Source organism: Rana temporaria, chromosome 8 (assembly GCF_905171775.1).
Source record: "Rana temporaria chromosome 8, aRanTem1.1, whole genome shotgun sequence".
Classification (NCBI taxonomy): Eukaryota; Metazoa; Chordata; class Amphibia; order Anura; family Ranidae; genus Rana; species Rana temporaria.
This window is the reverse complement of record NC_053496.1, coordinates 35,363,611-35,379,637: the sequence shown is the minus strand read 5'-3', so window position 1 is coordinate 35,379,637 and position 16,027 is coordinate 35,363,611. Positions and strand designations below refer to the sequence as shown.

At 44.7% G+C, this 16,027-nt stretch overlaps 1 protein-coding gene across 2 annotated transcripts in view; it reads right to left on the bottom strand.

The window, feature by feature from the left end:
* CCDC186 (coiled-coil domain containing 186) overlaps positions 1–16,027 on the bottom strand; it is a 114,198-nt gene that overhangs the window by 66,801 nt on the left and 31,370 nt on the right. For both annotated transcript variants that reach the window (XM_040361568.1, XM_040361569.1), the window contains exon 4: positions 1,012–1,140. In XM_040361568.1, the coding sequence (XP_040217502.1) occupies positions 1,012–1,140 (129 nt within the window). The remainder of the gene's footprint in view (positions 1–1,011; positions 1,141–16,027) is intronic.

The window sequence follows — 16,027 nt, the reverse complement described above, 5'->3', positions numbered from 1 at the left end:
AATAAGTAAAATTTTTCCTAAAGTGTTACTAAACCCACAACAGTAAAGTCTGTATATGCAGTAAAGCATGCTGGTTATACTCACTGTGGAACCTAAGGGGTTAGTTCTCTGTAAACATCAGCTGCGGTGCCGACATTGAGGCACTCCAGGACAAGTAAGGGCCCTTTCACACGTACGGACCGTATGTCCGCATTTTCACCCGCTCCGTTTGCGGATGAAAACGGGACATACATGGGTCCCTATGTGATTACGGGTGTCAGCGTATTTTTCTTACGTCTGCCGGATCGGATGAACACACAGACATACGGTCCGTGTTCATCTGATCCCCCATAGGGGAGAGCGGAGGAAAGACAGGGCGGTCCCTGCACAGTGTGCGGGGACCGCCCTGTCAGCTCAGTGGGGATTTCACGGAGGATCCCCGCTGAGCTTTGCGGACACACAGAGCGGATCATTACTGATCCGCCCCGTGTGAAAGGGCTCTTAGTGTCCCATTATTAAAACGCCAGCAGCTGCAGTATGTGTAGCTGCTGGCTTTTATCTACTTGCCGACCAGCCGCCGCAGTTATACGACGGCAGGTCGGCTCCCCTGCGCGAGAGCCCGTATCGCGTGCCCGGCGGGCGCGATAGTAACGGCATGCCAAGTGCGCCTGCGCGCCGTTATCTACGGCGCATGCGCCATAGGTGCCTTTCTTTTGCAAATATCTCCTAAATCGTGTAGGTTTAGGAGATATTTGTTGCACCTACAGATAAGCCTTAATCTAGGCTTACCTGTACGTCAAAGTGGTCTGTAAGGGTTTACAACCACTTTAATTATTCTTTTTTTTGTCCAGAACACCACTTTAATGACTGCAGCATCGGAAGTTTAGAGACAGGAAGAGGACAGGCATTCCTGCAGTGAGGAATTCTCCAGGATCAAGCCATCTGCCACGTGGAACATCGTTCATTATGCGGCTAAAGCTGTAAGTTTTTTTTGGGGGTTATTCCCTATAGCAGTTCATGGCTGCCAGTTACCTGCTCTGTCCGGGTGGACAGCTCCTTGTGAAGCTGTTGGATGGCATTCTTAGCAGCGGCGTCCTGTGCCACCATCCTGTCCTTCGCCAATTTCAGCTCTCGGTTGAGTTCTTCTATTCTTCCCTCCAGCTGGAAAGATGGAGGAAAATGATTGGATTAACACACATTGTTTGGAGTTCAATTAATACCCTTTATTGGTTAGCTTAACAGGCTCAAAAACGTACATTTTAGTATTTTTTCCCTCAATAGCCACAAGGATATATATCCACTTTTTGTACACCTTTGCAAGCCCAGATACAACCTTGTAAATTTGCAGTGATATCAATCACTGAGCTGTGGGAGGGACCCAACAGGCCCCTCCCACTACAGGCTACCTGAAGAAAACTACAGGAGGGGGCAGAGACAAGACCAGTCACCGTGCACAAGGAGAGCGCAGCAGTGAGCGGTCTTTATTACAGGAAAAGTCTCACACTGGATTACTGCACAGATCTGGAAGAAATACACAAATCACACCAAGATTCTGGAAGAATACACAACTCTTGAATCTAGACAATACTTGCTTATCCCAGAGTTCAGCTTTAAGTTAGTAAAGAAGAAAGTTTTCAGGATGCCTTAAAATTTCTTCTTCATGTACAACTCTGAAACCCACATATTTACACTCCGAGTTACAAAGAAGAACAAAAAATTATAACCAAATGACATCAGCAATGACGAAACGCATGGGGAGGAGTCTAGTGATTGCTGTGAGAAGGTACATTGGGCTGGAGGAGATCCAGGATTAGCCAGCGGCTTTGCAGAGTGACAAACACGCAGTGCTGCTTCTTCCCTTATGCCTTGCACCTTAAATGAATGAGGTCACCTTGTCCTTTACGTGAGCGTTTGGTGATGTAATGTAGAGCTGCACGATTCTGGGAAAAAAAGAGAATCGCGATTCTTTTGCTTAGAATGCAGATCACGATTCTCTTCGCGATTCTCAGAAAATGCCTGGCAGCTGGCATTGGATCAATGCTGGTGTGCAGTGCGCACTCACAGTGGCGTTTCCAGATGCTAGTGCTACTCTGCAAGGGGCGGGGGTGATTTTACTAATAAATTACACGTCTTAGTGGGGGTGTTAAAACAAATGAACGGCTGGTTTTGCAATGTCGATGGGCAGATTTTGGAATGTTCCCCACTAAGACGTGTACTTTATTGGTAAAATCACCCCCGCCCCTTGCAAATTAGCACTAGCATCGGGAGCGCGCGACATGTGTCATTTAGCATGCGCCGTGTAGAGCCGACTCTCAGCTTCACATGTTCGGCATTTTTCAGAGGCTCAGTTGAGGTTCGTACTGCGCAAGTGCCATTCCGTGCCTGTGAGAAGGTGGTCCTAATCCTCAGGGGGAACTTATTTGGCAGGACACTGGCCGGAGAAATGTGGTACCCCCCACAACCAGGCATCCTCTCTGCTGACTGACAGTTCGAATAATGGCGCCATTTGCTTTCCACGGTGATTACACGGCTTCTCCTTCGGGCCAGGCTACATCCCAGAAAATCAGGCTAATCCAGAGTGAATCGAGTATCTAAAGTAATGATTTAAAAAATATATATTATATATATATATATATATATATATATATATATATATATATATATATATATATATATATAGCCCTCAAAATTTCCACTCGCCTACTTGACAGGGTTGTATGACCAATCTCCCTCCAATCTGTGCCTACATTTAGAGTCCCGATGAGATTGGCGGCCGAAGAGGAAAGGTGCATGCTCGGGAAAAGTAGTCTGGTGAGCCGCGCACAGGCAGAGCAGTACACAGGTGCTTTACTTACAATTTTTATTAAGCCATGGGACCTAACAGTATGACCTCTCTGAGCCTGCCCCCCGACCAATGTAGCTGGAGAGCAGAGAGCAGGAAGTAATGAGTGAGGTGAAGGATTGCGAAAATTACCACTCTGGTGCAGCGCTCACTGAAAGTTGCCCTGACATGAGAGCATCGGCCTTCCAGTTCGTGCAGTTTTCTTCTCCTTGTGCTCTATGTAAGTGTCCAACAGTTCAGCCTGAGCACTGCAAACAGACTGGTCTCAATGTGTGCTGTGCTCCTCACTGCCAGCCTGAATAAAAGGGGGAAGTGGGGACATGCAAGCGTGGAGCCGCACACACAGGCTCCTGATGATGAGATAAATAGGAGAGGGGGAGAGAGAGAGGATGGATGGGAGTTGCAGAGGAGACAGCAAGAGAATGGGGAAGAGACCCAGTTCTAGTGCCCTGTCCCTCTGGTCTGCCCCCAGTGCCCTGTCCCTATGGTCTGCCCCCAGTGCCCTGTCCCTCTGGTCTGCCCCCAGTGCCCTGTCCCTCTGGTCTGCCCCCAGTGCCCTGTCCCTCTGGTCTGCCCCCAGTGCCCTGTCCCTCTGGTCTGCCCCCAGTGCCCTGTCCCATTTTGTTAAAGTTGTTGTTGGTATTATTTAATTGTGTAACTTGATTCTGCATAAAACATTTAACAGTGTCATTCCATGAGATAATCTACGAGGGCGTGTTTACGGGTGCAATTAGGCGCAGGGCAGTGTATGAATTGGGTGGGGCAACTGGTGGCGAGTAACTCTTGAGGCCTGGCTAGTAGCTCAGGGCTTGAAATTTTGAGCCCTTATATTTATATTGTAGTGAGGGTCAAACCCCAAAAGGTGAGAGTGCCCAAACGGGATGGTAAAGGTTTCATGTTAGGATTGCACATGATCAGCTTGTTCATATGAACATCTGGATTCCTTTTTTCTTTGGGGCCGATTTATAATGAATTACTGAAATTTATGAAAGGTCACTTTGTCACAATTTGGCACTGAATTTCTAGAGTGGTTATGCTTTGTATTTTATTTGTAATGTAATATTTTGCACTATTCAGTTTTAGAAGCACTTTTTACATAATAAAATGATAATACATTATAAAAAAAAAAGAAAGAAAGAAAGAAAGAAAGAAAGGAAGAAAGGAAGAAAGGAAGAAAGGAAGAAAGGAAGAAAGAAAGAAAGAAAGAAAGAAAGAAAGAAAGGAAGAAAGGAAGAAAGGAAGAAAGGAAGAAAGGAAGAAAGGAAGAAAGGAAGAAAGGAAGAAAGGAAGAAAGGAAGGAAGGAAGGAAGGAAGGAAGGAAGGAAGGAAGGAAGGAAGGAAGGAAGGAAGTACAACCATTTTTCCTGACACTTTTACAACTATTTAAAGGGTTAGGCAATAGTGATAGAAATTAGTCATTGGAAGGGTTATTGGGGTAATTGACTTGGAGCCAACAAGTCCAGACACACCTCAAATGAGTCCTTTTTAAATGTTCAGAGATGCAATGAAATACAACTGTTTTCATTGACACCCTTGAATAGAAATGCTCATAGTAAATAGAAGTGATAACAGTTCAGATAGGAGAGAGACACTTCCTTTTTTAAGAACAGTACTTCAATTAATCCGTCCGCAGGGCCACCCTGCGATCTCACCTGGTGGCACCAACCCAGCATGCACTATTCAGCTTCACCAGGTCACCCTGCCCCTTAGCTATTCAAGAACTGCTTCAGTGCAACCGGAGCTTTTCTTTTCTCGGGTTGGCGGGCATCATGATCGGCGATGGATCTATACAGGTGGACATTTATTTTATTTATTTTTTAATAAAAGAATTGTCAAACTGTATCTGTGTTTTTTATTCTTTTTGACACTTTTGGTGACTGAGTAGAGGTGTATATGAACATAAGGAGGTTGCCGTGTTCCAGGGGCACCATGGTTAAAGGTGGCATCCAGATTCTGATAAGCCCCCTGCCTGCAGACACCCCCAACCACCGGCCAGGGTTGTGGGGGAAGAGGCCCTTGTTCTCAAAAACATGGGAACAAGGTGCTACCCCCGCCCTAAAGCAACCCCTCCCCCATGTTGTGGGCATATGGCCTGGTATTATATAGGAAGGCGGGGGCTCTTGCCCCCCCCCCCCACCTTTTCTTGCCTGCCAGACTGCATGTTAGGATAAGTGTCTGGTTAGGATTTTGGTGGGACCCCCACACAATTTTTTTTTTACAATTTGCTGTGGGGGTTTCCCTCAAAATCCAAAACTGTGGGGGGTTTTTTTGGGATCAAACTTGTGTTCAAAACCGATTCGATGTGCGATTCAGATGCATTCCCATAGCAGGCAATAAGCCTGGTGTTGGCATGTAAACCACACTCCAGGACGCTTTTTACATTTGCCGTGAATTCGCACTGCCGCTACACTGCACATGCGTTAACCAAGGCCATAGAAAATCCGGCTTGATTCACATATCACGCGGATTGGATGCAGTTCAAAACTTATCCAATTTGCATATATGTGAACAAAGCCTTATAAATACAACCCAGATACCCAACTGGCCGCTGGTGGGTCTGACAGGTAGAAGCAAAAGGAGGTTTCTCGGCTCCCCACTTCCCGTCACATTTCCGTGGGACAATGCAGGCTGTGTTTCCGGCTGGGTGAACCCTCATGCTCATTGCCTAGATTTCTGTGTCTATAGTGACTTTGATCTTTGCTCGGCTTTGAAATGTCTCCAATTGCACTATAACAGTAGAAGGTGTGTCACCAACAAAAGCTGACCTAAATAAAAGACCAGGCTGCACATTCCAGCGACTTCTCCCTCCGGAACGCATTCTGTGCTCATCCACTTTCTAATCATTTTATTATATATACACATAGTATATAATGTGATGAGCTTAATGCAAATCATTTGATCGTAGTGTGCTACTGCACTATAACTAAAAAAGGCAAATGGGGGAAGCCATATCTGCTCAGTACATATGCAGGATGCTTCCTGCGTAAAAGATTGCACAGCGATTGTGCTTTACAGTTCCTTTCTCAAATGAAAGTATATTTAACACTCTTGTGGGTCATGGAGGAGAATGCCATCTTTCTGGCCATGCTTCTCTTGCGGGTCACAGGAGTGCACTTACATTTACTTTTGCCCTCCTGTGACCCAGAATCAGCTGAAATTAGGCTAAAGCCCGCTGTCAGCCGACGTGGCAGAGCCATTTCTGGCTGTGGAAAGATCCTGAAAGAACCGGAGTCAGCTGTGCCCACCCTCTCACCTGCCCGATACTCCAGTGAGTGCTGGAAGAATAGAGCGGAGAGCAATGACTGACATTCACAGCTCTCCACTCAGACCGGGAGCCAAGCAATCATCGGTCATGCAATCGCTTAGTTCCCAGTCTTCAGTCTGAAGTAGGACAGCTGCAGTATCCCATCAGTGCTGCAGCATAGAGGCGAGTATATACAGTATCTAACAAAAGTGAGTACACCCCTTACATTTTTGTAAATATTTTCATGTGACAACACTAAAGAAATGACACTTTGCTACAATGTAAAGTAGTGAGTGTACAGCTTGTATAACAGTGTAAATTTGCCGTCCCCTCAAAACAACAACACACAGCAATTAATGTCTAAACCGCTGGCAACAAAAGTGTGTACACCCCTAAGAGAAAATGTCCAAATTGGGCCCAAAGTGTCAATATTTTGTGTGGCCACCATTATTTTATAGCACCGCCTCAACCCTCTTGGGCATGGAGTTCACTAGAGCTTGTGACAGGTTGTCACTGGAGTCCTCTTAAACTCCTCCATGATGACATCACATAGATGGTGGATGTTAGAGACCTTGCGCTCTTCCACCTTATGTTTGAGGATGTCCCACAGATGCTCAATACGGTTTAGGTCTGGAGACATGCTTGGCCAGTCCATCACCTTTACCCTCGGCTTCTTTAGCAAGGCAGTGGTCGCCTTGGAAGTGCATTTGGGGTCAGTATGTTAGAATACTGCCCTGTATGGGCTAAAACATAGATGGCCCAAGAATGTAATCGTAGACCCAGCAGGGAAAAATGGTCTCCATAAGATGAGTCAAATGAATGGACATCCATCTAGGCATTAAAAACGCCAGGGCTCAAAATGATTAAGCTGCTCTCAGACTCGCCAAGCCAACTGCCATGATGCACATGTGCCAATAAGATTCTTATCTACATACTTCTCTATTGGGCATGTTGGTCTTTCTAGCCCTATTTGGATTCCACATAATATTAATATGCCATTATCTTCATCCAGTGATTTCCACTTAGTATCCTGGGTCCCGAAGAAGCGATATTCTGGTGAAACGCGTTGACCCCTACAACTGAAAGTGTATAAACCAAAGTATTTTGATTATGCCATCTATTTACATGGGATTTAAGTAAATATTTACACTTACAGTCAGTTTTCCAATACAAGACCCTAATTATATTTCAGGTCACTAGGGGGCAATTTGTTTTGACTTGATGTTTTTTGTTTTTGTATCTGTAAAATTGTATATGCTTTTAACATAAGTAAATACATTTATTACTTTTTATAACTATACGTCATCTATGCTGAGCCAATAAAGTCTGGTATTGTTTTTTGAGACTGGGGTTACCCTGTCCACAAAAAGTTTTTTCTTCCGCTAGGCACACGTCTCGGAAGAGCACGGCTACCACTGTAGTAACCAATTAGCACAAACTACTACAGCGATTGCCAGCTTCCCAAGTGGCCCTCAGGTATGAAATATGCACACTTAGATTGTGCCAACCTGAACAAATCCAAGTATACAGTAAAGATCAGACCTGTAGTTCAGCTTTAAAACCTCTTTAGGCTTCACGTGATAAATATGTGGAAAGGAGCCTCGAGCCCCATCACCAACTTTAAAAAGGTAAATATGAAATAATCCTATGGAATAGAAATTAAATCAAGGAAGAAAAGAAAGTCTGGCTAGGACTCAGCAAAGCAGCACAGGTGACCGCCTCACATGCTGCAATATCAGGAAGTCATTTTATAACTCTTGGCCTCGTTATTACCCCACCATCGTGTGTCACGTACTATTTATAGACCAAGTCCCAGCATAGTAAGCTTTGATTGTAAATGAAATTACCAGCAGAACTGGGCGAGTCTCCAGCGCGTCACTCACTATAATCATTATTATTGTGTGCCCGCACGTTAATTCTGCTTTTAACAAGCAAGGAATGCAGAGTTTCAGTGCACAATCTCTGCAGCTGCAAGTGACAATTCTGAATATGTGAGGCGCACACGTGCAATGTCTCCTTTTACAGCTGCATGACACCAATCCAAATGCAAGTTGCAGTTCTGATGCAATATATGTCTAGCCATTGATACACAGGCGGATGTGTCCCCGAGAATGAAGGGTGAGGGGGCATCTGCCCGCTTTCTGAGGTGTCAGATTTAGAACTGGTAATTGTTTCTTGTGCCATTGGCCCGGCAGACAGAAGCAGTCCAGTCTAGTATTTCTTACTGATAAAAAAAATAAAGAAATCCATGCTGTCCAATAGAAAGCTAGGACTGAGCGACGTTTTCTCCTAAGGCTAGCCCTAAATGCCCAAACTTTTGCATTTGGGCCTTGGCATTGGGAGATGGGTTTTTCTGTAGTTCACAGATTTCTCAACCTATGCCAACAAGGTGGATAGAGGAAATACCCCTGCCGGGATATTATATTCCGATTGGCTTTAACTGCTTATTAATGGAACATTAACAAATGATGTAATAGGAGGACAAATTTGTATCTTTAACTGTAGGTTACACAACGGATTGCGTGACCCCAACACAACATCACTCAGACCTGCTTCATTGGAAAAATTGGGGGAAGTTGCACCGTGCCCCAAAGCCATAAGTACTATGGGGCTTTTGACATCTGATGTAAGGTGGAGTGGGGTGTTCTGGACATCTATTCTATAAACGGCCCATTGGAGGTCAACCATAATGCTGGTGCCGCCCACTATGAAATTGAGTGACACCCCTGCTCTACATTAGAGCTATAGTTATCACTAGAGGGATCACCATCAGGAAGAAGGAGGTCCTGATTCTCCAATACAGATCTTTATTTTTAATTTAAGAGATCCTCAGAAACAGGAAGGATTTCTGGATTCCTCTGTATAGATCTTTAGTTATCACTAGGAGGAATCACAAGCAGGGGGAGATCCTGATTCCTCTATATCAGGCATGTCCAAAGTCCTGCCCGCGAGCCAATCGCAGCCCGCGTTCTGGTTTTGAATGGCCCGTCTGGTAATTTGGACATGTATATTTTTTGTGGCCCCCAACGAATCCCCAGGCGCCTGGGGCTACCAAAGGTATACATGTTGGTTGCCTTGGAGTGGACAGGACAGAGGCAGGACGAGTGCTATACATACAGGTGAATTTCCTGTTTGCACGGAGGCCTCTGTAAATGGAAGTCTTGTTTCCTGCGCCGTCATTGGATGACTGTTCTGTCCATCATAGGAGGTGGGACTTTATATGAAAGAGGCAGCAGAGAGAAAAAAAAAAAAAGATTCTCCTGTATGTAATCTGTTGCCGCAGGTCCTGCCCCCTCCCATCTGAGGTTGTAGTGGGCATCAATCAGGCTGTACTGATGGCAATGGTGAGTTTGCATTTCTGGAAATGGGGGTGCTGCATTTCTGGCAATGGTAAGGCATGGCAATGGTAAGGCTTCATTCATTGCAATGATAGAGCTGCATTCATGTTGGGCAGTGTATTAGTGCTCGGACGAACACACTTAGACCAAATTTTCATGGTTCCAAGAATGTCAGGCAAAATAGTCGGCCCTCATGCACGTTCACCTCATCAAATCTGGCCCTCTTTCAAAAAAGTTTGAACACCCCTGCTTTATATATTTAGCAAGACCTTATTTAGAATACTGTGTCCATACTGGAGACCTCATTTTCAGATTTAAACTTAAGCCCTGTACACACGATCTGTTCGTCCGATGAAAACAAACCGATGGACCGTTTTCATCGGACAAACCGATCGTGTGTGGGACCCATCGGGTTTGTTTTCCCAATCGGTAAAAAAAAATAGAACATGTTTAAAAAAATGTTCCTATGGATAAAAAAAAACAACGATAGTCTGTGTGGAAGTCCATCGGTCAAAAATCCACGCATGCTCAGAATCAAGTCGACGTACGACGTATGCTCGGAAGCATAGAACTTAATTTTTCTCAGAACGTCGTAGTGTTTTTTACGTCACCGCGTTTTGTCACGGTCAGATTTTTGACTGATGGTGTGTAGGCAAGACTGATGAAAGTCAGCTTCATCGGATATCCGACGAAAAAAATCCGTCGGATTAGATTCCATCAGATATCCGATCGTGTGTACGAGGCTTTAGAGATTTTGATAAGGCAGAGTCCAGAGATGGGCCATAAAACAAAACATATCAAGAGAGACTGCAGGAACGTCTCTACCCCAGAGATAGGACAACAATCCACAACTTCAGCCATGTGAATAGAAAGATTGACACCCATGTATTGGCCTCTTACACCAAGGCTGGAATTATACCACTAGAACAGCGTGGCTCCATGCCTTTCACACCTCCCACCCCAGGCTTACAGGTCACGCTCGACCCACCCACTTCCTGGTCCTGCTGGTTCTCCAACCTTGGAGGGTGGAACGCACGCCAACCACGCGATTGCGGCTCTGCATGTTTTATGCCGGCGATAGGACTCCATCTCATCTCCCCATAATACCCACGCCTTCAACCTCAGTGCCGGGGCTAGGCCCCCCATCAAGTAAGAGGCCATTTGGCGTTTGTTCTTCTGTTTTATACAATAAAAACAATATTATTCTATGGCGATTTTTCCTTCTCTTGTTTTAATACCTCATGTGGCGTGGAGTGTTGCTCTATCAAGACTGTGAGACTGAGGGATCTAAGCCTGGGAAATTATCTCCAATCTGCCTAATTGACCTCTTTTTAGTTAAAGTGGTCCATTATTTGCGGTAAGGTGCCATCCATGAGCACTTTTGGTGGTCTTTCTATATCTTGGTGAAGGTGGAAGATCTTCTGTCTATATTATTGAAGATTCATCATTCATACATATATGGACTTTATTTTATTTCAATGTATTTCTTGGCACATTTTTCACTTTATATTGTGCAATATTATTTATTGATTGTTCTAACAATTATTGTGGCAAATTTTGTTATATATGGTCACTATATATTGATTTATACTTATTCTTTTATTTCATATTCACTCATTTATATTTAGGCATGTATGCATAATATTTTTTAGTGTTCATACACTACTACCTAGCGCCTCTATATTTCACTCCACTGTTTAAAATTGCATTTATGTAATTTCACAGAGTGCAGCTTGGTTATATATTTACATTTTTAGTTAATTTTTCACTTTATTTATTTTATATTGGCGCGAGATCTTATTTCCATTGGATTTATATGTTCCTTACACTCTTCAGAACTGGAAATTTCCAGGGTAGAGATGTTGAAATATTATATGAAGACAGATCAGGGGGCCTTCAACAAAATCTGAGATGGCTGTTCCAGTTTGATCTCTTTTACGCCTCCTGCAAAACAATAGTTCTTTCTGTCCAAAAACGCGCACCCCGCTGTCCTCCAAAGAACGTCCCGTGTCCCCAGGGTGTAGGGAGACTGCGTAGTCCTGACCTCATTTCAGCTGAAGAAGCGGCTTTGGGAAGTTCCAAAACATCTTCAATATTACAGAACAAGTCTAAATACTATTAGCTTATCACTCATCAGGTGTTGTCATGCCACGGGGCGAGTGCCGCTGACAGGCGTGTTCCTGCTGCCTCGCATTCCACAGAGGTTTACACGTGAAAGTCATCACATGTGACGTTCCTTGCAGACGTCACCTCCCTGAAACTCTGAACACTGGTATTCTCATCAACCACAACAGTCACTGCTCACAAAACTGACTACAAATATACACAGCCCAAATTGCATCTACAGTCCTTTACAAAACATACATTCTGGGTTAAACTAACCAGTCCAAACGTTCATTTTATTCTGGACAGATAGCATCTTGTGGAGTCATCCCTTGGTGAGATTTCCTTTCATTTACCATTCCATAAACCTGACAGGGAAGATAAGAAATGCATCCATTGTAGCTGCTGAACAGGATTGTCTCAGCGGTAAAGATCAGCAAAATTTGATATTTTTTTGCTTTGCAGAACATGTTGTCCAAAATTGGGACATTTTAGTTAAAGTGATTGTAAGGGCCCTTCCACACGGGGACGGATGCGCTTGCAGCGGTGCGCCAGCTCAGGGGGAGGTCTCTCCGCTGATCTCTGCTGAGCTGGCGGATGACAAGTCCCTCTCTGCTCACTGAGCGGGGAGGGGCTTGTCCAGTGCCGCTGACTTCTATGGAGAGATCGGACAAAAACGGACAGCATGTTCGTTTTCATAATATCTCACCCGATCCGATCCACCATGGACTGGTGGTGACGTATCGCCATCCGTCTAATTTGAGCGGATATGTCACCGCTGACATCAGACGCTCCATAGAGATGCATGGAACGGCCATTCAGGTCCGCCAAAAAAAACTGAATGGCCCAACCGTGTGATAGGGGCCTAAGGCTTTGTGTATTTTTTTTTTTAAAATAACAAACAGGTCATATACTTACCTCCACTGTGTAGCTCGTTTTGCACAAAGTGGACCCAAACATCCTCTTCTGGGGTCCCCCGGCGGTGCTCGCGGCTCTTCCTCGCATCAGATAACCCCCTAGGAGAAGCGCTCTCCAGGGGGTAACCGTGCGGGCACGTTCCCGGGTCCAGCATTTGCTTCCATCGGCACGAATGCCAGGCTCGGCCCCACCCCCGGCACCTGCGTCATTGGATTTGATTGACAGCAGCGGGAGCCAACGGCTGCGCTGCTATCACTCTATCTATCCAATCAAGAGCCGGGACCCCATGCAGAGAGGGAGAGCACGTCTCCCCCGAGAGAACAACGGGGCTCAGGTAAGTAAAACAGGGGGCGGGGCAGTCACTGACAGAAGTTTTTTCACTTTAATACATAGGATGCAACCCCTTTAAACACTATGCAGTGCATACTAGCTCATTATACCTTTGCCTTACAGGTTTTTTTGTTTTTATTGTTTGCGGGTATACAACCGCTTTAAAAGCTTGTCTTTTTGTTTAAAACACTTACAAAAACATGTTGTTATACTTACCAGCCGGCGCTCCTGGCTCCTCCCTTCTGCCTAGTGCCCCCACAGCAAGCAGCTTGCTAAGGGAGGCACCCAAGCAGGCTTGCTCCCTCCCCTCAGCCTCTCCCTTCATTGGCTGCGATTGACATTAGCAGGAGCCAATGGCTTCAGCTGCTGTCTCAACCAATAAGGAGGAAGAGACACGGGAGAGCCCAGGCTCTCGTGCACATTTCTAAATCATGATCGGGGGGGGGGGGGGGGGGAACTGTGCACACAGGTTTTTAAGCTTCATGCATACAATGCATAAAAGGTAAAGAACCTTCAGCCTTTACAACCACTTTAACAATGCTTGGATTAATTGCTATTTTACCATGAAGCCGTGTTTGACTACAAGACACGAGCCTTGTGTACCATTTCTAAAACAATGAACTGTGTCCCTGTAGCAACTAGCAACACATCTTTTAATTTGATGTTGGAAGGCTAAGAGCACTAGTTGTCCTTAAGCTAACACAAAGTTCATTCTGCAGATTCTAACCACCGACACTCCTTGTACATAAAACCAATAATATGCGCTGCAGAGAGCACGTAACAGCAAACCACAGAGAAGGAAATCACACAAGGGTTAAACACAGAATGGACTTTCCTCAGGTTGTAAATGACAATAATTCAGTCTTTAACCCTTGCAATGCACTTCAGACCTCTAGACTTGAGTCGCTCTTAATATTAAGCGGTCCAGACAGAATAACGATGAAGGCTCACAAATAGCAATGAACGGTGCGCCGTTTTGATGCAAAATTTTGCTTATTTGCTGCTTAATGAAAATTTGTTGTAAAAAAAAAAAAAAAACATCTACTATTATTTTTGCGTAGTTTAGTTTAATTTCTATGTGCTTTCCATTTATGTTTTTCCTTTTACTTTTTACTATTTTGTAATTTGTGTGCTTATTTTCCCCCCTGTCAAAAGAAAAAGTTCAACCACAAAATAATGAGACTACTGGAGTGGAGGGGCCATTTTTTTTTAGCACAAGCACCATATTGGGAAAGATAAAAGCAGCTTCTGCAACCCTTATGCCACGTACACACCATCACTTTATGTGATGAAAAAAAAATGACGTTTTTAAAAACGTCACTTTAAATGACCGTGTGTGGGGGAAAACGTCGTTTTAGGTCTTGTGAAAAACAACAAAAAAAAATTGAAGCATGCTTCAATTTTATGTGTCGTTTTTCAAAACGTCATTTTTTACTTCACAGAAATTGACCGTGTGTAGCAAAAAACGTCGTTTTAAACAACGTTTTTTCACCCGCGCATGCCCAGAAGCTACTTATGAAGTGAGCTTCAATGGAAAAACGTGGTGAACGTAACCTCGCTTTGCTAGAACATTGTGAGAAAAACGATGGTGTGTAGGCAACTTCGTCTTTGAAAATTGAAGTTTCAAAAACGTCATTTTTTACTTCACAGAAAATGTCGTTTTTTTTTTCCATCACATAAAGTGATGGTGTGTATGCGGCATTAAAGCAGAACTAAACTCCCAAAAATACTAAACTCCCCATTCCAACAATGTGGCTGTTAATCCCTCGCCAGGCGCTGTCGTCTTCTCCTCGGGTACTGTCGGGTGCTCGGTCTTCTGCCGGGCTGTACAGGGAATGACGTCATCACGCGCATGGGCACAGAAGTCCATCATTCCAGCACAACCAGAGTGGGCAGGATTGCACGCCAAGCTGCATGTGCAGGAAGTCCCATTCATGTCAATTTGGAAGCAGCAGCTGCACAGCCCATCTGTCAGCAGGGCAGGAGTGTGATCTGCGCTTTCCTAGCGCTCACAGAAATGAGTGGCAGTGCCTATAAATGGTAATGACACCCCCACTAATCTGCAAATGCGCAGGTTCTCACATGCCAAATTGCATAGTACCGGACCACCATGTGGTTAGGTACAGCGCATTTTTTTAAACTAGTCAGGAATATATTTTCCACATTTCTCATGTGCACACTGCTTTTGCTAGGATTAAAGGAGAAGTACAGCCAAAAGCTAGTTTGGCTGTACTTCTATGGACCATAGGATTGCAGTTTGTTCTGCACTCCTGTGACCCGTTTTCAGCATACAGCGGGCTGAAGCACGCTGTCGGCTGAAGTTACAGAGCCAGTCAAGGCTGAGGCAAGATCGCAACAATGAAGATGGGATCCCCTTACATGATTGGACAGGTACGTGGCTCAGGGTCTCTGAAAGCCTGAGCTGGACGCTTCTGCACCCTCCACACCCCAGCACTCCAGTGAGTGCAGGAGGGGCAAAGCAGAGAGCTGCTGACTGTCACCAACTCTGTTCGAGGAGCCCTGAGAACCAAGCGATTGGCGGTGTTCACGCCGGCGGAGGGATGGGGGACATGCAGCATCCACCTAGGTAAGTATGGTTTAGAAGAAAAAAAAAAAAAACACGAACCCCATTCTTTTCTTTTAAGGCCCACTGAGTGCTGAAAAGTGTGAGCGTGGAGGACTACAGGTTGCATTTCTTCTTTGTAAAAAAAAAAAAAAATGCACGCGTCTCGGAAGCGAGTGCCGGCTGCATCTATTAGTATTCTGAAATAGGCACAAAAAGGAAAGAAAAGCAGCATGGACATAGGCAAGTGTACTTGTTATTGCGCGCTGTATTATATATTATTGTTGTTTTTTGTAGGGCAGGGTGGGTCCTCTTTAAGCAATCTATTCAGAAGTACAATAACTGCTGTATAATTTAGAGCGAATGCTGGAGAGAAAAAAACAAAAAATAATAAATTGTCTTCATTGGAGTAGACGCCATGCTGAACAATGTAAACACCCTCCACTGTACACATGTAGATGCAGAGCTATAAACCTCCTATGCAAATCTATTGAAATCCTTCTTGGAGACCGAGGTGTGTACAAAGTTATATGACATTTAGTGTCCCAACTTCCTCCCCTGACTTGGATTTGTCTCTGCTGCAGTTCAGTAACGCCTAAAGTGATTGTAAAGGTTCAGTTTAAATTTTTTTAAACAAACATATCATACTTACATCCACTGTGCAGTTAGTTTTGCACAGAGTGGCCCCGATCCTCCTCTTTTGGGGTCCC